The 25,315-nt window shown below is 34.3% G+C and overlaps 1 protein-coding gene across 10 annotated transcripts in view; it reads right to left on the minus strand.

Annotated features, from left to right (window-relative positions):
* Positions 1-25,315, minus strand: part of LOC145691005 (uncharacterized) — a 318,751-nt gene that overhangs the window by 83,743 nt on the left and 209,693 nt on the right. For 9 of the 10 annotated variants that reach the window (XR_014132318.1, XR_014132319.1, XM_081766498.1 and 6 more), the window contains 2 exons: positions 17,291-17,410; positions 3,587-3,694 (listed from right to left, as the gene is read on the minus strand). Coding sequence is in view for 8 of the 10 variants with exons in the window: in XM_081766498.1 (XP_081622624.1) it covers positions 3,587-3,694; positions 17,291-17,410 (228 nt within the window). In the remaining 2 variants the exon portion in view is untranslated. The remainder of the gene's footprint in view (positions 1-3,586; positions 3,695-17,290; positions 17,411-25,315) is intronic. The other variant, XM_081766496.1, reaches the window with a different exon arrangement.

Raw genomic sequence — 25,315 nt, forward strand, 5'->3', positions numbered from 1 at the left:
GATACAGAAATAACAAAGATACAGCTTCTAGACAAACTACAGACAAAGAATTAGAAATTAAGGCATGAGAAAGAGTTTCTGCTCAAGACACGTCATTAATTACTGAAAAATGATCAGATTTAGGAACTCCATTAGCGATGGAACCCAAAATAAATTTGGGTATGAGTTTAAAATCAGAATAGCATTTATAAGGGTTTTCTCTATAATAAATATAGAATGTGTTCGATTAAAGGAGCTACGTTTTCCATTTCTCACAACAAATTAGTTACTTCAAAAATTGATCATATCTTAACAAAGAAACAACTTAATAATAAAGCTGAGAAGATCGAAGACGGTAAAGGAATGAATCTAAGGAAGAAAATAAACATTCTCCAAAAGAATATATTTTTGAATTTATATTTACAATACCAGTTATTCTTTCAGCAGTTGGAGCTTTAGGTTCTGTAGCAGGAGGAGCAGCAGGTATTGCAAAAGCTGAACAAGCGAAAAAGATTAAACAAGAATTAGAATAAAAAACACAACTTAGCAACAGATTGATTTCATTTTCCATTTAGCGTCCCTTTTTAGCAACGAGGCTATAAGAGACGTGGACCTACAGTTCAACGTGGGATAGGAACCAGACGAGCCCTCGCAACTTAGTAATAGAAGCAAAACAAGATAGCTAATAAAACTCCAACTGATCAAAGGAGTATATTTAAGATTATATATCTGTGTTACAGTTTCGGCTACGTAACATAGCCTTTCTCAGACTCATTATGGGAGAAATATCCAATTTTGACAGCTTATATACATTCTGAATGCAAGACACACCTACTTTCTCTTTACAAAACGTAAACTTTTAATTGTTCTAAAAAGATTTTTTTTTAATTAGATGCATTCACTTTCTCTTTTTGTGCACCTGTTATGAAACTCTTAATTGGGTGTTTGTCACACTTTCTATTCACTATTGTCCTTCTGCTGTTCTCCATCGTACACCTGTTCTAATAGCTTGGTTGATCCTTTTTAATTCTTTCTTTCTATTTTGTCTATCACCTTTTCCCATAATTCCTGTATCAGAAGTCCACTAGACCAATTTATCAACTTCTCCTTCCCATATTTCTTAATCCACTGTGCTTATATGTTAAGGCTTTAAATTTATTAAGTGAGAGAATATTGTTTTAGCGATGTAATGTATATAATAAATATGAACAAAAAATATGCGTTTAACAGCTTTTATGGATAATTCCATAACAGTTTCCGTAAGCACGGAACATGTGCATAATATGATTAAAGAATACTGAGAAAAATACTGATTGTAAAGGTCAACATGATATTGGCTGTGTCAACTGTATATTTGTTAAAGTCAGATCTAAAGGATAACAGTAATGTAAAGAAGTTTTATGAGAAAATTAGTCGATATATTGCTTGGTATGTATAGAGATGAATATTATAAATTACTTCCAAAAGTGCTTTAGCAGGCTTTACTCGTTATCGGTAACTTGTAAGCGAATATCTATTTTTGTTTTTATTTCCTCTCTGTAGTTTTAGAACTTTGTCTATTGACCTGTGCTGCCCCCTAGCTGGAGACTGGAATATGGCGCGTGATCAGAAAAATTGTCAGCGACCTATGACGTGTGCAGTATGAACGAAATCCTTGATAGTGAAAGCCTTATTCTGTTTGTAAGAGAATCCCTGACAAGTCACCTATCGCGTTTGTGTTTTTCCACCTGCTGTTGTTGTGTTTATGGGATTTCAAGCTAAAACGAATCAAGAGCGAGACCAGATACGGCAATGGTTAATAGAGGAATTTAATGATAATTACGTTAGTTCTGACATGCTGTCAGAATTTGATGATTCTGTAGATTCCGATGCAGCTGAAGACATTATTACGGAGCATGACAGTCATAGTGAATAGTCTGCTGATGAGGATGATGACATTTCTCCTAGTTCCGGTAGGCATTATGTGGGGAGACACAAGCGTATGTGTGGAATACTCAACCACCACGACAATAAACACGAAGAAGATGAAGAAATATTCTTCTTCACCCTCCTGGTGTTAAAGGTGAAGGTGTCAAAAGTTCGAAATGATAATAAAGCTTCGGATTAGGAAACATCTCCAAATTCCATCTGAAGAAATTGTACCCGAGTCAACCCAGAGCAAGGAAGAAGCCAAGTGTGCGTTTTGTCCAAAGAGAAAGAACAGAAAAACGAAGACAGCATGTGCAGATTGTCGATTGCCCATCTATGAACAGCACGCCATCACTATCTGCCACAAACGTAGAGCCCAGAAGAGCAGTGGAGATGAGGAAGACTGAATACATTTTTCAGTGGTGGTAGTGCTGCAGCAGAGGTTTGGATGTTTTCCTCGATCAAATGTTGGCAATTATATACTGGATTAAAATTATATTAGATAGATAAGGACTGTTAGGTTCTACAACCTAATCTAACCTAACACTTGTTATTTACTATGGGTATAGGGATGGGCAGTAAAATAAAATCTTTCCCAGATATCCTTCCTGTGTAGCACAGAAACAAAATGAATAAAAAGTGAGGGATTCCCTCGCAAGTTACCGATTGCATTACAAAAAAGAACTTACCGATGGCGGGTTAATAAGGAAAAATTGTACCAGTTACCACTCAGACAATATAGATTAAATACGAAAAAATTATCTCGTTTTAAATGTTTACAACATATAATTATACCAAAAGAGGTGTTTACGATGTTAGATGATGAATCTAACATACCGAAGATAAAATATCTGTGCAAGATATTTTAAGTATACTAAGCATAAACACTCAAAATATTACAATGAGGTTTAGTTAACACAATCACTTTACAGAACAAAACCAACAATATATACAACAGACGCTAATAAATTAATTTGAAGGATTATATAGCACCGTTAGCGAACTCTATTTTGGTAAATCAAAAACCTTTATAAATATGAGGTATGTTTTGTATTGGCTATTATGAAATAATGGTATAGATATTGATATTGAGTTTTAAAAGTCAAAACAGAATGACATTACATACGTTATTAAAGAAGTTACATTAGGAGTTATCATTTATTGTATAATAAATATGAATATCTTTCGTAATGCTACAGATAGGGAAGATTATTTTAAAAATATTAACACTAGACAAGAACAATTAGAACTATTAAATAATTTAGGTGATGTTAAGAAATATAATTTAATAAATATAAAACATAATTTATGTAATATCTATAATTTATGTAATATCTATAAATTTCTTTATAGTGGAAAGTAAGAGATACGGAATTAAGTTTTAATAAATATTTAATAGATATATTTTAAGTGGAACTTTAACTAAATAAATTACTTTTAAATTTTAATATAATTAAATGATAAGTTAACAATTTAACCACTTAAAAATTCTGATTTGAAGGATGGTCAATTATTGCTTGTTATTATGACGTAGAAACAGAAGATGAAGATGAAAAGAAATCAAGTGGCGATGAAAATACGAATGTTGGTAATGTAATATTATGTGGCGATGCTATGCTATTCATACACAAATACATTCATTGGTCAAGTTATATCAATTAAAAAAGTAAAATAAATTATTTGATGGCTTCAAACTTACCTATATTTTTATTTCTTGATCCAACGGAGAAAAGTTCTTTGTTATTGGAAGAATTAGACGCACATGCCTCATTGGAAAGGTCATCTACGAAATTGTTTGCAAGCTCATCTGAAATAAGGAAAAAATAAAGCTTCTCTTCGGTTCTTGAATTAGAGAGTTTCACATAATGTTTAACTATATATATATATATATATATATATATATATATATATATATATAGAGAGAGAGAGAGAGAGAGAGAGAGAGAGAGAGAGATATAGATATAATTGCGAGATGTAAGAAATTCCATTAGCAGTATCAAGATGATGATTTCAACTTCCCCTGAAGTCTTTATTTCTATTAGTATCGTCATTCTCTCGTATTTTTAGAGGTAACATTATAGGTATTAATATATTGTTCTTTGATACTAATGATTTTCGTTTCATGCTAAAGGTTTTTTTTTTTTTTTTTTTTTAGGAGTGTTGTTAACTTACAAAAGACAGCTCCAAGTATTATAATTTTCAAGTGGAAGTAATCTTTCTCAACCTCTACTCTCTCACTAATCCTTCTTGAGGACAATTATTTACTTTGTAGTTCTTGTCATATAAAATATTTCAACGAAACAACAACTGGCAGAGAGAATTCAAGTACTCCTCAGTATCATCTCACATTTTAACTTTTTTCAATATTCCATAAATTAAAGAATAATAATATAATTTGTGTGGATAAATGTTCTAGGTTAGCATTTCTCAAACCGCGGTAGCGCTTTTAGTCCTCAAGCTCTACCGTTGCGACTATCTTACTTTAAAGAGTTTTAATAATGTAGTGAATTTCGTATGTCACACAATAGTTGAGAACCTCAAAAATAATTCGAAAATTACAAAAGTAAGCACCTTTCACTTTCTCTCAGAAGATTGATATTTTATGGAATGTATTACCCAATCTACTCTTTTGGATAGTCTTCAATTCTTAAAAGAAAGTAATTGTTTTCTCATATTAATACCAATATAAACTAAAGGGAATTTCAATCAATGAAACTTAAAACTAAAGTATATTGATATTAATACATACTGAAAAGCTTGAAATATTATTAATACTAACAATAATAATAACAAAAGGATTACCTAAGTGAAAATAAAATTAACTGTAGCGGTGTTACATAATCGAAGTAGGGAAATGCTTGTCGATAGATGTCGCGGTGTAATCCCCAGGTTTTGCTTGTAGTGATTGGCGAAGTTTGCTGTTTCCTCACTGAAAAAAGTCGTTTAGAGGGATTGGGTACATTATCAACTTCTCCAAATCGGTGCAACTAAATGTTATCAACTTCTCGGTGCAGAAGGAGTGCATGCTTAAGAAATTTAACGCGGGATGCAGGATGTGCATTGCTCACTTTAAAAAGTCTCTAAACAATGAAATATTTACCTCTGACAAGGAATGTAGAAACACCATGAAAGGAATCCAGAAGTTTCTCCATTGAAGTCATCCACTCCTTTCAGTGCATCAATATCGACGACAATTATCTGCAGGTGACACGTTGTACATTAACTTACTTCACATATCCCGTAATGAACTATTTCTCAATGTAAGCGTGACAACCTTTTCTTTTGAGCATACCTTATCTTCTACTTGTAAGCCTTATACCCAGTTACCTAGGTCGGTTTTTCGGTTCGCTGTTCTCGATCCATGTTTCATTTTGGGATTGCGTTTACAAGCAACTAATCACTTGACGTCAACCCTCAACCTCGACGACGAGGATTTTTTATATTTGAGCACACACTATAATAATAATAAAGTGCCTTTCAAAAGAGACAGACAAAAGTGTTGTGGTCCGTAGAACATTTTGATTATTAAAAGTGCCCCTCACTTGAAAGGTGTTCTAAATAATACAAATTACTGATGTGTAAGTAACTTTCTTTTACCCAGCTGACTGCCTAAGCCAACTGAACTGACGGAAAGACGTATTTCTTCGAAATCACATAAACAATCAGCAGCATCACGTGTTCACTTAATTAAGGAGTTTGTTTGTATGGCGTGATATGTTATCAATTAATATTGAAACCCGAAATGATGGGTTCCTGCAGCTTCTGGTTTTAGTACAGAAAGAGAGAGAGTGGAGACGGAATGTATTTTTGGAGCACTTCATCCTATAAAACTGCTTGTAGCTCTCTATTACCCGTTTTACTCTATAGTGATCACAGTTAAAACCAGAAGTGGTTAATTTCTACCTCTTCCAACTTGAACAGAGAGTTAAGAGAGAAGATGGTGTCTACTCTTACAACGATAAAGCTAAATAAAAAATTCTCGCTACGTTTTATTATTTTGCTCCAAAAAGTTCAATATTGGAACCAGATGTTCTACTGGATTTCTATTGTTTTAGTTTGTAACAGTGTTAATTTGATTTGTTTCGATTGTGTTCAGTGTCTTTTCAGAAGCGAGGCTATATGAGACGTAGACGTGAGGTCCGAGCTACATGAGCTCCCGCCAAGATCGAACCCAGGTCTCCCATGCCAAACGATCTGATCTTAACCGCTTAGTCAGATGAGAATTCTAGAGAAAGTTAAGGATGGAGATGAAACGTATTCTTGGGACGCTTAACCGAAGATAGGAAACAACTTGTCGTTGTCTATTACCATTTTTGCTCTGGCGATTGAAGTTAAAACCAGAAATGGTTCATTTGTGGCACTTTCGGTTTGGATGTCACCTACTCCAACGAACTCAATTCCTCAGGTTTCACCCTCTGGTATTTTTTAAACGAATCTTAAATAAAATTTAACTCTTAAGAGTGCTTTCATGCGAGGTTCATTTAAAAAGTTAAAATTTTTCTTCATTAATAATCGATCAACTAGACCGTACAGTTACATTGGCGCTCGACAGGACGATTGTTTTGAGAGAAGCAGAAAAACAAACAGAACCCTGCAACACTGATCACTTCACTACCGTCACCAAATTTCATCCACTGGTCTTTAAAGGGTTAACGTCAATCAAGTCTTCTTGAGATGACATGGGGAAAAATTTTTTAAAGTCCTTTCGGAAATACGGTAACGAACACGTGGGCCATACGAAACGAATTTCGGATTACGGTTGGGCCATAATTTTAATAAAGTTTACCAATGTCTTTCATTATATTATTATTTGTTGTTTTAAAATACTCAAGTGCCACAATTTCAAACACATCAAAACATAAACAAAGTTATTATTATTTTCTTTCAAAATAGCACATTTAATAATTTGAACAACTAATTACTGGCATTGTTTACCATTAAACACAAAATATTACATTTATAAGTATATTTGATAATTATTGTAACCTAAAATATTTACTAATATAGTGCCTTGTACTCTTAAATATAACATGAATTAAAATTTTCTTACTATTCTCAAAAAGCATTCATTTTCAATATTTACTTTCATTGAAAACAACTTCACACATTCTTGAAAATTAACACAATAAATGTATATCTGTTTTCGTTTACTTTCTTGTTATTAGTAGTATTATTATTTCAAATATCACTACTACTATGAAACAAATATATAGCACACAAATTAAATTCAACTCTGAACACACATAAATATTTTCAAAATATTGGTTACGGTATGAAACATTCTTACTTAAATCTACAACAACACTCGTTATTATAATATTTTACATTTATTACATTCTGGTTAAAACTTGACCAAGAATGGACTGAGCAGTGGATGGTTTGTCAGACCATTACACTTTTTTAAAGTGTCTGCTCTCCTAAATTTCGAAGATACCTACCCACATTATTATTATTTATTTCCAACCCAGAGATGAGGGTTAATTATAGAATAAAAAGTTGATATTAAAAAGAATATAGATGGGTATAATACGAAAATTGCATACGCCGGGCGTTACATAAATATAATGTTACCCAAGAATGGGAGGGAACCTCATCTCATGCCTTAGCATACATCTTTGCTGGTTTTTCCATTACTTTGGAAAAGAAAATATCAACGGTCATCTGGAAGTCGCATTGCTGGTCACAGATGCCTACTTATTTTATATCAAATAACCTTCTTTTCTTCTTTTTTTCTTTTTTTCCTTTCTTTTTGAAATATCAAAATCATTGCAAGTGTCGATTTCATACAATACAAGCAGTCCGGCTCAACGAAGTTTTTGTTTATCCTACACCTACTCGAGGCTTTTTCAACACAAAAGCAATTTCGAAAGGTTTCATTTGCCAATAAACAACTAACATGAATGTATAAACTACTATGTGGTTTTCACCTATCCTGATTACTTTAGAAAGCAGTCGCTCAGAACACAAACTTGGTTTCTCAACATGTATGATTGCTGCGTAGCACAAGAAATTGACTAACTTATTACTGCTTGAATAGCAATTACTTTTGTTTCGTGATAATTTTCGATATGCACCAGTTTCACTGTATTCAGAATGAATACTAAATTGCCTATTTTGTTTCACTAGGTTTTTCCATTTACCTGTATGTTTGACCTTTGTCATTACGTCACAATCAGCTGATGGCATAGTACTGACAGTAATTGATGATAGACTTTTAATTTTACTATCACATTCATACCCAAATCGATTAAACGTGAAAGGTTTATTCACCCGATTACCACATTCTTCCTGAAAAGGTTCGTGGTTTTTATTACTCGCTGTGATGGGTGGTCAGCACCTGACCCTTTTACTAAATCATTAATTGCTGAGTTACTAGTGTGATTTGATCCAAAATTTTGGTCACCCTTTTCAAACATACACATGGAGTATTGGTTACCATGGTGCGACAAAATAACTTTACAATTACAACTCTTTGTCTGAGCATTTGTGCGACTGTGATATTTACTTCTCAAAAAACATTTACGAACAAACTTGGAACATTTTGGAAAACAATACAACATGCGTTTAACTCTTTTTAGTTTCCGTCTGACTTTACGTACTTTCTTTTTATATTGCCGGTGCTTTTTGCCATATTGAACCCGTAAATTATATTTCCTTACCCTTTGACAAACTACATTTCGTAATCTACTAAAATATTCTTGACAGGTTTTTAATTTCTCTTCCCACGTTATTGAGATATGGTCATTACCATTAGGCCTACCTGGCATAAAGCCGTTTGTACTATCTTCTACATACACAATTTGAGTGCAAGTGACTATGCAAAAGATGACACAATTCATTTGTTCTATCTGTATGTTTTTAACTTTCAACTCACAGCTTAACGAACTACTCTCCTCTTGACGAATCTCTACAACCCTGACAGACACAAAAAATAAACAAGTTTTGTTAAAGGGAACGCACTCTAATTTATTGGTTAGCAAGGTGCCGTAAAAGCAATTTTGCCTTAACAAACATAATACACTACAAGGGTGTGTGAATGGGCTACTCTCATTCCCCTTTTCAACGCAATTTATTACCACTCTAGTAAACCTTTCTGTAGTGACGCACGCATTGCATCCATGAATGCCTTTTGTTCCTCTACAAAACAGACAAGCAACAGCTGGAACAGCTGACTGCTCACTCATACACAGAGCTACGCTGGACGTGACCAACTCGATGGTCGGGGGAGGATGCAAAGAGACAGCTGGGTTGAGCTTGTTATTCTTTTTTCTTTCTGTTTCTTTTCTTTCTAAAATACTATTCGAAGGAAACAAATTCTTTGGCTTGGCCTAACTCAACATTAACGTGACTGACAACAGGAATGATTTCTTTTTCTACCTTTAATTTACACTCAGATATTTCTTCTACCTGTTCAAATTTGTTGTCAAGAAATTCAATGTTAGCTTGATTTAAGACAATAGCTGGTGGCTGGGAACTAACACATGGTAGAATAGTACAACTTTCAAAAAATTCGTTTTTCACTGTTCGTGCGTACATTTTTCGGGCTACAGGGGCAATGTCCCACAAAACTCCTTCAAACTCAGGTCTAACAAATTCTAAATTACTTTCAGCAAATTTTATTTCTAATCGTACTCTTTTGCTTTTACTATTCTCATGATTTTGAATATTTTCTAACTCATTAACTTTTACAAAAGGATGCGCAAAAGTTGCAGTTTCAGGAGGATCAGCGAACCTAACCCGTTTCGGTGGTACAACTTTACAATTTATTTTCTGATCATCACTAGAATCCTTCTTACAACTAACATCGTGATACTTTGAATGCCTTTTGTATATCCTTTCAGCTAACCTTTCTTTTGCGATACGTATGATGTCTGAATTTTCGTAATGAACTTTCAACTTATGTTTAATATCTGTCAAAGAAATATTTGATTCAAGAACACATTCATCTTTGACCTTTCGATAAAAATCAGATTCACGTAATTCACGCATTTTAGCAACAATTTTATCTTCAATTTCAACCCTATATTTTATGTTCCTTTCCAAAAGAGATTTTGCAATTTCCTGTTTAGCTCTTTTACGAATTTTACAAACTTCCTGATCTACTTTTAAAGCATTTTCAACTTCTAACAATGTAAATGGTTCTTTTCTATATCTAAATTGAGTTTCTACTATTAAGTACTCTGTTTCTTTCCATATTTTTCGCATTTCATGCAAGACAGGTATTATTTCTCTATTTACGGACATAATGATTAATTTACTAATGCCAAAACAACAAAATTAAATAGCACTAAAAAGGCACTACTATTTACCTTGATGAAATATACAATTAGCGTCGCTTTTATGCGGTTTTGCCAAACGTTCCTGTGATATCGGGCGCCATATTATTACAGTATCAGGGTTCGATTACCGTTTGTCCCTGTACGGGAGACATATTATTACAGTATGTGGTTCGTGTCCTACGGTCCCAAGGTGGGCTTATGCATTTACTGTGGTCTGGGATTCGATTCGCCACCGTTCATATGTCTTCTTTAGATTTTAATAACAGGTTGGATCATCTATCAAAGCCGACCATATAGCCACAGGACTACACTACTCCAGAGTTCGGTCAGAACGTCTTGGGGAACCGGCACAAAAACAGATTCTAATTGTACTTTCAGCGCTAATGCAATTTAATAATGTACGAATTATTATGTTGCATAGGTGCTGTTTAATTGTGCTGAAAAGAAAATTGTGTTATATTATTTCTTAAAATTAACAAATAAAAATATGAACCATAATTGATGCTTGAAAGGATACTCCGAATTCCACTATTTGCTTTAATTAACAACACTAAGCTTCACGAACATATATTACATTATTTACAGGCACTTCTATTGGATAACCAATTATTGCAACGATATTTTAATTTAGGCCCATTTATAATTATGAACGCGGATGACGCGGACGACCCGAATTAATAGATTATGTTATGTCACATTGTTGTTTTTCACAATTCACTAACACTGTTCACTCGGAATAGCACTTGTAGGGAAGCTATTTTGGTGATTCCAGGGGGTGTCCTAAAGGTTGCAGGTTGCTCTCCTTTCATCTTCCGGGCGATGTGCAGGTTGGTTTTACTGCTTGTCTACTCCTTGTCGCTGAGATAACTTTTAGATTAACGTTCCTAGACGAACATTTTAAAATTATTTATAATCTTCATTATTATGGTGTTAATTCATATTACGACGTTTAGATTTATGTTATGCACTTGACAGAATAAAACATTATTTCGAATTGCTCGTTCATTCCAGTCGTTCGCACAAGTTTCTCGTGGTAACTTCACCGGGTGTATTTGTCAGACTAAAGCACTCCTTCTCTCCGTCTCCTCGCGTTGCTAGGCAACCGTTCGCTTTGCTACGCAGTTTGGTGATGTCAGAAGTTAAAAATAACTATAACAACCTATAGGTAGGAATTTTAGAGACGAAGTTTGTCCATTGTACTGAATTTTAGCTCCTTATATGGGAAAGCAAGAGGAACTCTACGATCTCCGTCGCAGACGAGACGCACATTAATATATATGCACATTCGTTCGTTGGCTGAGAGAAAAATTCTTGAGAGTGCTTTCATGCGAGGTTCATTTAAAAAGTTAAAATTTTTCTTCATTAATAATCGATCAACTAGACCGTACAGTTACATTAAATCTCTATATTCGTTCTCCCATTTACAGATACATTCCTTCTTCTACTGCAATTAATGCACACAAGCAATTCCCATTCATAATACAGCACTTTACCAAAAAGGTCCAAAATATACAGGAAAACAAATTTATAAAAGCTTACCCATCAACATAAGAAACTCAAAATCTGATCACCTTTTTAAACAAAGAATAACAAAGTACCTACAAGAGCACTGCTTTTATACTGTCACGGAATTTTATGAACATGCTCAAGCTAGAACCTTGTAGTTATATGAATCAATAGTAAGGTATTTATTTTATTATTACATGAGTAGTCATACTTATTTATATATTATTAAAATCAAATGTCTTCAATACATATTTCCTAAATACTAAATGAAGATAGCATAAGGTAAAGAAAAAAACTACAGATTCTCGCACTATGAATAAAACCAGGTAGATGAATAGATAAGTTATGGTATTTCTATGTATATATATGTATCATGTTGTAAGACAAATGTGATGTATAATGTCACGGTATGCGTGTCACGGTACGCCAAAATTCTGGAAGATTTTAAGATCTAAATTTATTCAATCTCATTAATTGGTTTCAGAAGGAAATAGTAAAATGTTTGTTTATGATTTAAATTGTTGTAATTAGGTTGCAGACATATTATATCATCATATTACGCATTGCTGATGCTTGTTGTTTTCTTGAAGGAATAGACACGAGTCTGCAGTGTCATAAGAATATAAAACAAATACGAAACAAATAAATGTAAAACGTTGTAGAAATTTGTCAACATGTACACATTATCAAAATTAGGTAAAAGTGTGAATTTCGCAGACATAAGCTGTCTGGAGAATTTGGTTAATGAGAGAAAACGCAGAAATTGTGAATCAGCACAATTTCGGCTCAGAGATGTAAGAGTTTCAGAATTTGTAATCAAAGAACAACAAATTCGTCATCATGAACACGAAGATAAAAAGCTAATGTTTGACTGAATTAGGATCAGTCTTGGGGATCAGTCTTGGAGAAGCAGTTTTGGATCAGTCTCAGGGAGTCTTGGATCAGTCTCCATGAGCAGTCTTGGACTAGTCTCCGAGGATTATTCTCGATAGAGCCACTATTGGGAATCAGCTGTTAACAACATTTCCAGTGGACATCCATCCACTGTGAGGAAGTTAGAAGACGAACTTCGTAGCCAGAAGTTCGAATCCAGTTCATCGAGGTATGTTATAATACATCTCTGATATTCTAACATTGACCAATTCACCAACAGTTATATGAAATGTGATTTAATAGTTTTACCTAATAATTTACATCACAACATCCTATTAAACTCTACTTTAAAAGATAATTTAATAAATGTATAATCTAAAGGTAAACAATCTAAGTTTTAATCAATTCAATCTCCTTTCGCATTATAATTAATAATTAAATCATTATACGCTCCCGCAAGGAGGTTGAAATGGTGGAGGCGACCTTTGGTTCGATTTCCGGGAGGTCTACCGTTTAATAAGTTTAGTAACCCATTAGTGACAAAGTGAAGGCGACCCTAGGTTCGATCCCCGGATCAAGATATATGAAATGTGATTCAACCGTTTTTACTTATATTTAACACAACAACATCTCACTCTCTACTACGTAAAGTATAGTACAATAAAATGTATATTTAAAATTTAAACGCTCATAGGCTAATCTATTCAAAACTCAAAATAGTGATTATCACTAATATGTTGTCATGGTGCAGATGCTTAGGAGTTCGATTCCCGGTAATAGTAATTACCTGTCGCAAGCCAAGAGTAATTTGTAAGAGAAATAACATGCGTTAGGGTTGATTAGCCATCATGATTAGGATAAGAATCGAACCAACGGATTCGATTCCCGTTACGATATTAAGGGACATAGTATAGTAACTAGGCTATAATCATGGCTATGAGCCATAAGGGTAAATTAACCCGCACCACCCGCCCTCACTGGGTGATAAAATTAACCATAATACGTTTAGAAATGTCGTTTTCAAGGCAGCAGTGTTGTCATCATTGCTATTCATCCAGCGACATGCTTGGATGCTACAATAATATTCATACTTAGACATGTAAATAGAGGATAAATTCATTAGAATGTATATAGCATTATTATTAGTTAGATTTGTAAGGTTTATGTTATGGGATAAGGATATATATAAGGAGTTAAGTAAGATTATAGTCATAGGAATTATAATTAGTTTTAAGAATAGGTTAGTCACTAAGAATTATTATAATAGATATTTAGGTTACAGGGTTAAGGATTTGCATATATTATATTTTTAGTAAGATTTAAATAGGTGTAATTATTAATTAATAGGAATTAAAAATGAATTTAAAAAGAAGTAAATACTAGAATTTAATTGAATAAATAAAGATGTCTTTACGACATAATAAACGATACATTATTAAAGAAATAAGAATTTAAAGTTTTAAGTATAAATATATTCACCAGAATTAGGAAACTTCTTGATAGGAAAATCTAGGTAGGTTAGAAATCACATTTTCGTGATGTTGAACTGGGAGTGCACCAAACCTCTCACGAAAATTTTTATTTAAAATGAACACATAAGTCTTCGGCGACATTAAGGCGGTACAGAGAGGAAATAGATACCCACTTGTCGTTTCGCAAAGCAGTGAAATTTTTTTGTGTGTGAATTTTACCTATTTAGCTGAGTATCTAGAAAGATCAAAATTTTGAATTTTTTTTTAGATTTTAGGCATAGTAATAATTTAAATGTTAAGGAAATAAAAGTGTAAGGAAAATAGGAATAGAGAAATAGGGCTTGCTATCTAGCGTTTCAAGTTAGAATAGTTAAGTTCTAGGATAAGGAAAGGTAGAAAGAAAAGACTAATCACAAGCATTTAACTAAGGAATGAGAAAATGAGAAAGAGGAGAGATGGAAAGATCTGGAAAGAGAAAGAGAGGAGGAAAATAGATGAAGATAATAGAAAAATAGATAGCTAATTTAATAGAAAAATAGATTAATAGATATTTTATTACGGATATGACAGTCAAGATTTTGATTAATCTTGAAGAATTTTATTATAACAGGAAGTGACAATTATTAATTATTAATTATTATTATTATTATATTATTAAACTTATGATTATATTTTATTAATGTTAATAAGGATAAAAGAAGCTAGGTAAATAAATAAGTAAATGAGTAAGCAAAGAATAGATATATATACTAGTTGAAATATAGAGAGCTCTAGCTATAGCTATAAGAAATAAAGTAAGCTTACTATAAGATATATTTTAGGGGAAATAGGACTTTGCTATATGCAGTCTGCTAAGAAACCCTTAATAGATACAGAACATTAAGAGACGAGTTAAAGAATCATGTTTATTAAACTGATCGGAGATATCGTTTCAAAGCTTAGGCCATTTGGCAAAATGAATTAATTAAGTAACTGAAATATATTGATATTAATATATGCTGGAAAGCTTTTAATATTATTAATACTAACAATAATAATAACTAAAGAATTACCTAAGTGAAAAGAAATTTAACTGTAGCGGTGTTACATAATCGAAGTAGGGAAATGCTTGTCGATAGATGTCGGGGTGTAATCCCCAGGTTTTACTTGCAGTGACTGACAAAGTTTGTTGTTTCCTCACTGAAAAAAGTCGTTTAGCGGGATTGGGTACATTATCAACTTCTCCAAATCGGTGCAACAAGATGTTATCAATTTCTCGGTGCAGAAGCAGTGCATGCTTAAGAAATTTAACGTGGGATGCAGGATGAGCATTACTCTCTTTAAAAAGTCTCAAAACAATGAAATATTTACCTCTGACAAGGAATGTAGAAACACCATGAAAGGAATCCAGAAGTTTCTCCACTAAAGTCATCCACTCCTTTCAGTGCATCAATATCGATGACAATTATCTGCAGGTGACACGTTATACATTAACTTACTTCACATATCCCGTAATGACCTATTCCTCAATGTAAGCGTGACCACCTTTTCTTTTGAGCATACCTTATCTTCTACTTGTAAGCCTTTTACCCAGTTACCTAGGTCGGTTTTTCGGTTCGCTGTTCTCGATCCATGTTTCATTTTGGGATTGCGTTTACAAGCAACTAATCACTTGACGTCAACCCTCAACCTCGACGACGAGGATTTTTTATATTTGAGCACACACTATAATAATAATAAAGTGCCTTTCAAAAGAGACAGACAAAAGTGTTGTGGTCCGTAGAACATTTTGATTATTAAAAGTGCCCCTCACTTGAAAGGTGTTCTAAATAATACAAATTACTGATGTGTAAGTAACTTTCTTTTACCCAGCTGACTGCCTAAGCCAACTGAACTGACAGAAAGACTATTTCTTCGAAATCACATAAACAATCAGCAGCATCACGTGTTCACTTAATTAAGGAGTTTGTTTGTATGGCGTGATAAGTTATCAATTAATATTGAAACCCGAAATGATGGGTTCCTGCAGCTTCTGGTTTTAGTACAGAAAGAGAGAGAGTGGAGACGGAATGTATCTTTGGAGCACTTCATCCTATAAAACTGCTTGTAGCTATCTATTACCCGTTTTACTCTATAGTGATCACAGTTAAAACCAGAAGTGGTTAATTTCTGCCACTTCCAACTTGAACAGAGAGTTAAGAGAGAAGATGGTGCTTACTGTTGGAACGATAAACCTATATAAAAAAAATCTCGCTACGACTTATCGTTTTTGCTCCATAAAGTTTAATATTGAAACCGGATGTTCCAATGGATTTCAATTATTCTCGGTTGAGACAATGTTAATTTGATCTGATTCTGTTTTGTGTTTAGTGTCTGTTTCAGAAGCGAGGCTACATGAGACACTGACGTGGGATCCGAACTACATGAGCTCCCAACAGAATCAAACCCAGGTCTCCCACGTCAAAGGATCTGCTGCTAACCCCTTAGCCAGATGAGAGTTCTGGTAGAGTTAAGGATGGAGATGAAATGTAATGTTGGGACGCTTAATCCGCTTCTCTCTCTCTCTATTACCATTTTTGGTCTAGTGATTGAAGTTAAAACTTGAAGTGGTTCATTTGTAGCACTTTAGGTTTGGATGTCACCTACACCAACGAACTCAATTCCTCAGGTTTTACCCTCTACATCAATTCGTCAGGTTTCACCCTCTGGTATTTTTTAAACGAATCTTAAATAAAATTTAGAGAAGTAAAAGTGTGTATTTTTGTGTTTATTTGTAATTTAAACGTAGTTCATTCAGAAGTTTTCTACTGTAATTGACTAGGAATTGAGTGCGTATTTGAACTGCAGAATCTGTAGCTTTGTATTCGTTGAAAGACTGGATTCTTTAGAGAATCGTGGATTTACTGGCTGGATATGAAATATCAATATGGAGTATTGTACAGGTACGAATAGTGATAGAAAAGGTACATTAATAACTTATAAATATTACTTTGATAATAGCAATACGAAACAATAGTGCTTTTCCTACACAAACGAAAAAGAATCATTTAATTCTGTTTATATCTTCTCGAGGAACGGCCACTTTAATGTTGACTATGCATATCTCACACGCACATGTAAGTTTCGCGTAATTCTTTACTGTCTTTAACAGAATTTATTATTGCTTGTGTTGATAAATATAAGACCTACGAAAAGTCTAGAAACAAGTAATGTGAGGAACTAAAATTAAACGTATAATTACAGTTCTTAGTAACAGTTGCATAATAGGTATATCCAATAAGAATTTACACTTACTTGGCGAATCTTCTGTTTCAAGTTTCACAAATTCAACAGGAATAAGATCATTTCTGAAATCAGTCGACTCCACGCTCCCTTCCACTGTGTCCACACTTCCTTCAGCTGCTGTAGACAACCCTATTTATAATGTAAAACCAAATCAGTTTGGGAATAATGCTAATAAGAAACTTTAAAACATTTAAGAGTTATGGGTTTAGATTAGATTAGATTTATTAATCATTCTCGAGACCATATTACATGTGTAGTGGCGGACATAAGTCCTTGATCAGGTAATGGCGACTGTTTTGAAACCAAATGCAGAGTATGAAAATTAAATCTGTCATATCTGTAGTTTCGTGTGGAGAAGAAACAAACCTGTGAACCGAAGGTTTAAGAAAGTTATTATAAACTTTGCCGAATATTATTGATTTATATCATAAAAGAAATACAAAAGACTTGTTGAAACGAAGGAAAATAACGTACAACTTTGCAAGCGGAGGCAAAAACCCAACGTAAACACACTAAAGACGAATCATTTATCGCGTAGTGCTCGTGGTTCAGTGGTCAAGGCGCTCGGCCAGTAATCTGGAGGTCATCGGATCGGATGCACGGCGGGTGAGTATATTTTTCTTTTTCAGAATTTTTGGTGACGATTTATCGGCGATGACACACGTTTTATTATCTTCTGATATTTGAGTACTTGGCTCCTTCAATGTTTGATCTATCAAATCTTCAGGAATAATAATAGTAATAATAATATTATAATAATAATCTCGTAGAATAAGAAGTTAGGAGCTTATCGTCGCTCAAGTCATATCATTACAAGCAGAAATGTGATATCTGGCAAGAATATTACGGTTTAGTTTAATGTTGTCTACGAGAAGAGTAATTTTTCATCTCGTTACTAAAATAAAATAGACGAAATAGAGACGAGAATTAACATTTTAATTTGAGACGGGACAACTATAACTGAAATTATCGTCTCGCTTTGGAGATGAAACAAAAGAATTGTAAACACTCCTAGTCTTACCTTGATTCCCGAAATAGTGTATTAGCATTCTTTAATTAACAATTACTCTGTATACTGAATCTAGTACGCTATTTTGTTACTTTGTATTTCTGAGCTAATTGAATTATGGTCTGTGTAGATATTTTTGTAGTAAATCTTTTTTAATTACTTTTGCATATCCTGAAAGTTGGTTTATTATGTGCCTTACTTTCCAGTAATATTCAGTTATTTTCGTTAAAAAGTACATTAGAATACTTTCTACATGAAACTTTAACGGAATGCTTTCGTTTAATATTTGGGTAGTTGCTGAGGTGTGTCCTCGAGGTCCGGACACCCTCCCCGAAATCCCGACTTTTCTTTGCCTAATTTTAGAACAACTTTAATACCATTATTATTATTATTATTATTATTATTATTATTATTATTATTATTATTATTATTATTATTACTGGAGTTTTGTGAATTGAATCGTTGATCCTACTCTAAAAAGGTTAAGCGGTTGTGGTTGTTTCAGTCGTAGCCCGATCAGTTCTGGAGCTTGTGACCCTAAATGTATCCCCGCTTTCGCCCAGTGTACATTGAGTTGGACAAACGCCGTGTGTGTAGGTTTTCTCGGGGTTGTTTTCTCCCACTTTCTTCATTCTCATCATCGACGCCTCCTTTAGCTTAGCCGGCAGGCATAACCATGGAACGTAAAAATTAAAACAATTTTAGTAGAGCCCTTGTGAGTTCAGTAGCTCTACTTTATACATGAAAGTTCACTGGAAACCTTCTTTTAACATTTAGCTAGTTGCAGGGATGTACGCAGGGGTTATGTCCTGGTTGTCCGGACACCTCTCTCCAATCACGACTATTTTGTAACTTTTGCCTGTTAGGAGTGATTTTACAGATTTCAATACAATCTGTTCTCTTACGGAATTTGTCTTCTATATTATTATTATTATTACTGAAGATTTGAAACCTCAATATTACGTCCTATTCCAACAAGACTGAGGACATTTTTGGGCTGTTTCAGTTGTACACACCTGTTCACATAAAGTTTGAAACTAGTTCAGAGACAGCCCACAAAAGTAAGCCTAGATTCATGACAATTTCCGCAGATTTATACAGAGGAGTTGCATTTTCCATCGTTCTTTATATAGACAATAGCTACAAGCTGTACATGTGCCGCCAGTAGACAAACGTGTTAAGCCGCTCAGTCTTCGTAAAGAACTTACGAATCTTGAAGATGGAGAGTTCGAAACTCGGTCATTTATTTATTTTTTAACATAAACATATGAAATAATTAAAAATGTAATACTTTTTACACATGTAAATTGTAAACGTAATGGTTTGATATTAAAATTTGTGTTTACTGCCAATATTGCATGTTTGTTTACTTTTAGTTCAAAACCAATACTTATATGACTTCTCGGTTTAAAATCTGTAGAATAATCAGCGACACTTGGATGGGTGAAATTAAACTGAAGTAAATGCAAATAAGCATACTGTAGTTGATACGGAAAAAGGTGTTTTACACTGCCTATGGTTGAATTGCCTTTTAAGTGATACTTTGGAGGAATTAGTGTCTAGAAGAGGGGAAAAATGTGTCACCTCCTGGACAATATGAAGATCAAAACTTCGGATGCCGTAACAGAAGCTAAGTAGGATTTGTCTTCATCACGATACATAGTAATGCCCTTTCTTTGGGTACAAGAATATGGATTATATTGATATTTCAACAAAATGGATTATATGGATTATATTGATATTTCAACAAAATATACATACGAATATAAAAAAGAGTAGTTCCTATTTACACATTTTGGTTGAACGGATATATTAAACATGTTGGAAATGGCGAACGAAAATATTATTTCTATAGTAGTAATGGAAGAAGTACGAACAATTCCACAATTTCTACGAAACAATAATGTTCACTTTTGATCAGGTACATTTATTACTCATACTAGGCCCTAAGAATGAGGTTTTTGTATTCATGAATTGTTTGCTAAACACGGTACGTTCTCAGACAGTACGAGTCGTTTCAACTCTAAGACCGAGAGAAATTGAATATTTTTCATGTTATTTTACATGAGAAGTATCAATATTGTAAATGATAAAAATTTCCTTAATTACCTCAGTGAGATTCGAACCCAGGACCCCTAAATTACGAAACGAATACTCACGCCACTACACTAAGACGGCTCTGTCAAGTAAGAGGAGAAAGCATCCGTGTATGTAGCAAATTGCACACGTTTACGATTCGAATGTTTTAATTAAGATGAAACACTGATTTCGGTCATGGTAAAATACTGTAGTCCAAAAAAATTCCAATTCAAATTACAAAACGAACAAAACCATACAAACACACAAGGACAGAGTCTTTCGAATCCTTAACTGGAACCTGGTGCCTCAGACCACTTTTTTACGTTCTTCTGATTCACCTAACGTATCTCCGTAACTTATCTCTATTTTCTACTTGCTTATTTTCGTTTCACAGTTACTTCCAGTAACCTTGAATGACAGGAAAACGAACACAGATACATCGATGACATTTAATATTTCAAAGGATCTCCCACCGGGATCGAGCTCTGAACCCCGACCACTGAACTATCTGATTGGCTGGGTACCTGGTTCGTTCCCAAGGCAAGTAAGCTTGAGGTTGTCCACATCGTGTTCGTAGGTTTTCTCGGGACACTTTCCCATTCGTTTATTCCCGCTTTCTCATTCCACCAATTCGTCCATCCTAAGTCAATTGCTTTTATCATAGTCTCCCTTGATCTAACAGGCATGATTGAGGGACATTAAACGCAAAGAATTCTAATTATTTCATTTTCAAACGGTTAACCGAAACAAAACCGAACTGAAAAACAGTTATATTTTCTATTGCTCATTAACGTGATCTCACAAAAGTATATAGAGAAAAAACATGAAGAATCGTAATTTCATTGAAAAGTGAAACAGCAGATTCATAATACCTTAATCTAAAACGGAAGTAATACATATTGTCCGAAACTTTTCTAAAATATGTATGAATAATCTGAAAATTGACAATATAGTGCCTGTTTTCAAACAAGACTGAACCAAATTTCAGCTCGGTTTTTGAAATAAATCGAAACATTCTGTTTCAACTTTAAAAGCAACCGAAACCAGTTAACCGGGTTTTGGAACGAGTCTTGTTGCTAAACTGTAGTTGATGTTTCTATTGTCCCGTGAAAAAATTGTTCACCTCAAAAGGGGACATACAATGATACCACACTCGACCCCTTTCCCCCACCCCCCGGGGACGGGAGGGGGTGAACTTGAAATCTTAAATAGGAACTCCCATTTTTTATTGCATATTCTGATTCTTCGTGAAAAAATACGTAACTTTTGTATAGAACATCTTTTTCGTTGCGTGATAGATGGCGCTCTAATCGACAAAAATCAAAATAGCTTACAAGCACACGAAAAATGAGGCATTTAAAACTGTTTCTAGGAATATCTGGAAAACTACAAATAGGATTTTAAAAAATTTGTAACAAAAGTTGTTCGTCTGAAAGGGGGACATCCAATACCATACTCGACTCCCTGCACCCACCCCCGGGGACGGGAGGCGGGTCAGCTTTGAAATCTTAAAAAGGAACCCCCATTTTTTATTGCATATTCTGATTCTCCGTGAAAAAAAAATACGTAACTTTTGTATTGAACGTCTTTTCGTTGCCTGATAGATGGTACTGTAATCGGCGAGTTACAAACGGTCTTCAAAATCAAAATGAGTTACAAACAGTTGAAACACATCAGATTAGGAAAATTAAAGTAGACTGTTTTGATATCTTCGCAAATGCTATTAAACGGCACCATAGTTAATCTCCCCGCTACCATCTCAGGAGATTAGAAATGCAGTTATTCTAAAATCTGTAATGAGAAACCGGTGTTTTTAGCAAAAACACTTGATTCTCCAGAACGTAATACATTATTTTTGGTGTAATTTCTGTCGTCACTGTAGGTGAAATGGATAGCAGTTGGAAACATTCATGGTTTATTTTTATCAATGTATTAAAATGTAGTTTTAGCGTTTCCCAGGGACAACGACATGGACGCAGTAATAATTTGTTCCCTTCGGAATGCTTTTTTAATGTGTGTCCCTTTGCCTTTCGCCACCCGGAGCAGGACGTTTGGGCGCAAGCCTGTTTGGCGCGAGACGTTTGGGAGCAAAGCCATGTATCTAAATAGGTTATTAATCTACTTAAATGGTCTATTATGTATTTCATAACGAAAAACCGAATGTTTTCGCAATAAAAACCTAGAAAATATGCACTAATATCACAAATACTCTGTCATAGAAAATAACTGCACAACTTAAAAAATTCAGAAAGATGAAATTTTACCCCAAAAATTTCTCTAAAAATCTTCACAAACTAAATTTTCGTTACGTTATGGTATGCCCTATGGTAAACAGTCACTGAAAGTCTCAATTGCATTAAATGCTTAGGCGTAATTTAGTTCTAGTAAAATTTTGTATAATGCAGAAAGAAAAATGTTACATTTACCATGACATTATCATTACATGACGGAATTATGGGCGAAACAACCCAGCAAGTATTCTATAATATCAACAGTTTCAAACTTCTGTACAATAGTGAGAATTCTTTCATCTGCCCGAATATATTTTCTTCTTTCCTTGGGAGGGTCTTCTTCTAGAAGCATTGCATAGTACACTAAGTTCTGCTTTGTTTTTCTGTCCTCCGAAGAGCATCAATAAACCGCCAAGTCGACCAATAGCTTTTTTTTATGTTGGATATATTATGAAGGACAGAAGTTTATTTTTGGGTGTCACATGCTGCCTACAGTAAATTTTATTTGGACCGCTCCTCCAATTTCAATGTATAGTTAGTACCTATTTTTTTAATGAAATCTGAAACAACTTTCTGTTAATAAAATAGAGTCTCAACTATTCGGCCTAATGGGCAGATCAAATAACAAAAAAGCATTCAATAAATACTCACTTCCTGAACCACCCACCTATAGCATTAAAAACGCCATTTTTATTCCAAAGACAGCTCTTATTCATTTTTTCTGACCATTTGGTACAGACCAGTACTTAATAAACATTTCTTATGTTTTGTACCATGCGTTTTAATAATTTATTTTAAAAAAGAAAATTCAAAAATTAAAATATGTGCAGTATTGCACACACTTTAAGTTACATCTTTAAAATAACAACATTAAGAAAAAAACGTTTTTTTTTCTTTACACAAATTACAAGTCCTTATTACATAATGTCTTAATTTATTAAAAAGAAATATTCTTCCAAAACTAAGCCGCATAGTCCGGAGATCGAATACTAGCGATCCAGATAGTCAAGAGTCTGCTGCTGCAATTCCTTTCTTTTTTTTTTTTTTTTTTTTTTTTTTTAAATTGGTAGATTTAAATTGTGCATGACGTGCAGGAACTTTGCTGTGTTTAAGATGTTATTTTAAGTTTTTGTAAAATTATTGTAGAAGTTTTTCGTAATTTCCAGAGCCTAATTCTATATTTTAGTGCCTAAACATCCGGATTATAGTTATGAAATACAGTATATGTAGGTAGGTAAACCTATTTGTATAAAGGATTTTGCGTACAAACGTCTCGTGCCCAAAAGGTCTTGCGCTCAAATTTCTCGCGCCTAAACGTCTTACGCCCAAATGTGATTGACCCTCACCATCAGGGTGCTTGTTTCACGGCGAGTCTTCTTGCCTCTTATCATCGTGGTGCTTGTTTTAGGAGAGTCTTCTTGCTTCTCACACATCTTCATTGTTTAGTGAAACAAATGTTCGAAATGGTGCCCGTTTTCTGCAATACACATTACAAGTGTTACATATACAGCGAGAGTCTGACCATGGATTACGACGTATGATCGCAGTCCTTGCTTCATAGACGGTAATTTGAATAATAAAGACTGTATTGCAGAAAATAGTCACCATTTCGAATATTTTCTTATCACTTGTCAACGGTGTTTAGGAATGGGCACCAGTAAATGCGAGAGAGTTTTCTGTGAAACTCGACTCGACTAGAAATAAACATCTTTGAGCTCGACTCGAAACAGACATCTTTGAGTTCAACTCAAAAAATTCCTTCCAACACGACTCAAATTAGGGTCGAGCTTCGACTCGCGTCGACCCAAAACGAGCAAAATCCTGTGTGTAGTTTTAAGTACTCTCTTCAAGTATCCTACATAGACAATATAATTATTATCAATGATATTATTACATATTATTATTATTACAACGCCGTGTATAAATATGAAAGATAGGCGGTTTGTATCTCAATACTAGAAACTAGTTGTCTGCCGACCTCTTTAGACATGAAGCTTAGGAGGCAAGGACATCGTTCAGAAAGTTCTGGGTTTGAGTTCCCGAGGAAGAAGTACTCCAGCTCGAGCCAAAAACTGTTAAAGTTATAAGGCGCCGGTAAAACACGTTCAAAACTGCTCGGCCCGGGCTTAGGTCTATCAACGGGTCGAGAAGAGTGGCTCACACCTCATGTACTAACGAGCCGAACGAGCTCAGTTGAACCGAACGAAGGAAATGGTTCATCCCAACGGAGCCTATGCCTCACTTCAAGCGAGCTGGCTCGAGATATCGGCTCAGTTGAGCCAAGCCGAACTAAGGTCGTTATAAAAATCCCTTATCGTCTTGTTATCGAGACGAGACTAGATGCGACCAGTGTCCCCTCTGGTGACCAACACGAAAAGAATTCGACATTACTGCTTACATTTCTCATGACTTTCGCTTTGCAGTCTAATCAGACCATGATTTCAAAATGAGTTAAAATGATCTGAACGAGCAACCCATTTATCAAATGCGACTCGACTCGAAACTCCAGTTCATGAACAGCGAATCGGCTCAGAACTCGTAGCTTGGACTCGTGCCCATCCCCAACAGTATTTATTCTGTTTTCATCGTAAGAAACACACCTGGGATAAACAAATGGCGTACTACAATGCAATGCAATTGACTGGAGTTATAAATATAGTTCCGTGATTGACGTAATTGCTTATCTGTAATTGGTTAAAGAGAAGAACTATTTTT

This window comes from Thermobia domestica, chromosome 7 (genome assembly GCF_964235325.1).
Source record: "Thermobia domestica chromosome 7, izTheDome1.hap1.1, whole genome shotgun sequence".
NCBI lineage: Eukaryota > Metazoa > Arthropoda > Insecta > Zygentoma > Lepismatidae > Thermobia > Thermobia domestica.